The sequence below is a fragment of the Dermochelys coriacea genome, chromosome 3, assembly GCF_009764565.3.
Source record: "Dermochelys coriacea isolate rDerCor1 chromosome 3, rDerCor1.pri.v4, whole genome shotgun sequence".
NCBI classification, from domain to species: Eukaryota; Metazoa; Chordata; order Testudines; family Dermochelyidae; genus Dermochelys; species Dermochelys coriacea.
The window spans coordinates 93,478,324-93,480,168 of NC_050070.1; the positions used below are offsets into that span (position 1 = coordinate 93,478,324).

Genomic DNA, 1,845 nt, shown 5'->3' on the forward strand with positions numbered 1-1,845 from the left:
TTATAAGGTGCAGCTTCGTCTCTGAGAAAATATGTTCTCAATGTCCTTTGAATATGCATTCTTTAGCTAATATACAGACTAGAGAATTATTGTAGATTCATGAGTATTATTAGACAAAATTGAATTTATAAAGTAGTAAGAAATTACACAGAGCATAATAAGGATCGTTAGATGATAGTGTTCACCAAATTAAAAAACAACATGGGATGTTAAAATTTATCAAGAGATAATAATTCAAATCAATTAACTCAAGATCTTACTATGTCTTATTGGAAAGACCAGCTTTATCTTACTTCTGTAGTCGTATGGTGGTGATTTTAATGCCAACATGAAACTATAGATTCCTTAAATATAGGTTATTTATTTTGAATCAGGCTTATGTGCCAATGGCAGTTCAACCAAACAATTTTAAAAGTTAGAACTTGGAAATTTAGACAAGTTACTTAATACCTAATAACATAATTTCAGCTCAAAATTGCCTTGACCAAGTTGTCTCCTCTCAACATCCAGCCAGAAAATGAGATATTTCCTTTATGACCCATCAGTGTGGAGACAGGAGCAAGATGCCTGGTGCCATGGTGAAAGACATTAACCAGCAGGAGTTCATCCAGGCCCTGTCTGCCTTCTTCAAGAAGTCAAGTAAACTGAAGATACTCAAGTGTGTGGAGATGGTCAAACCAACCAAACACAAAGATCTGGCCTCTTACGATGAGAACAGGTTCTATACCAGAGTGGCTTACACAGTACCTGTACCTGTACCAGTACCTGTACCTCAGCAGAGAGTCGGTGACCAAGGTCTACAGAGGCAATGGTGTGATGCCTAGACACTTCAGTCGGGGCTCCGAGGGGCTCAAAATGATGGAGGAGTCAGGATGGCAGTCACACACTCTCCCCTCAGGGACAGAGAGATCTGGACAGAATTTGCCAGTTGGCAGCTGCAAAGAAGAAACATTAAAATGAATGTCAGATAATAAAAAAATAACCACTAATCCTTTTTTTAAATGGTTAAGCGTATCTAGTAACATGTTCTAGTTACTCAACCTAGAGCTCCTTTGTGTGAAATACTGAAACAGCATCTACTGTTTTTCAATTTTGAAAGGCTTAGTCCTTAATTACACTAAAGATTCTGGGCTATATGTGGCTGTATATAAGATTATTACTGTAATTTCCATGTCCTCTGTGTTGTGGACAGAATTGCCTTTAGCAGTATCACAGTGAATATTGTGAATACTGCTTGCTTATTACTTGGCACAATGTTCCCTTGAGTTCAACATCCAGGCAGGGGAGGGCTCTATAATCTTCAGTGTACAAGAGGAAAGTATACCAAGAGGTCAGGGGAGACAAGGCTGTGCATGGGAAAGAGTAGCAGGCTAGAGATACAGTTACTGGAAGATATGAACCCACCTGCCTTTTTAATTTAAAACCATTTATTTTCAATTTACCTGTTCCGGTATTAAAGGTTGTGGCCCACCCTATGGATTTTCCAGAAAAGGAAACCAAGGCCAGCTAACTTTCCCCCTGAAGGAAATTCTTCAAAAACAAAAACATTTATTTAGATGTGAACGATTACAATAAAAGAGGACAGATAGAGGTAAAAATAATAAAATAAAACAGTAAAGATTACAGATACAATGTAAAGGAAGTGGCAAGATAAATAAAAACACAGTATAATAATTACAATGTAAGTAACTCTATCACTTATAACAATGTAATTATTCACTTAACACTCTATGCTTTATAACAATGTATCAATTACATACATATAACAAAAAGAAAAGGAGAACTTGTGGCACCTTAGAGACTAACAAATTTATTTGAGCATAAGCTTTCGTGAGCTACCGCTCA

At 36.7% G+C, this 1,845-nt stretch overlaps 1 protein-coding gene across 1 annotated transcript; it reads left to right on the plus strand.

Annotated features, from left to right (window-relative positions):
• The first annotated feature begins 563 nt into the window (after positions 1 to 563).
• LOC119853805 (40S ribosomal protein S19-like) lies at positions 564 to 955 on the plus strand. Its single transcript, XM_038397295.1, is given in 3 exon segments — positions 564 to 749; positions 784 to 866; positions 868 to 955. Coding segments are annotated over 3 exon segments (357 nt in total).
• Positions 956 to 1,845: the final 890 nt, after the last annotated feature.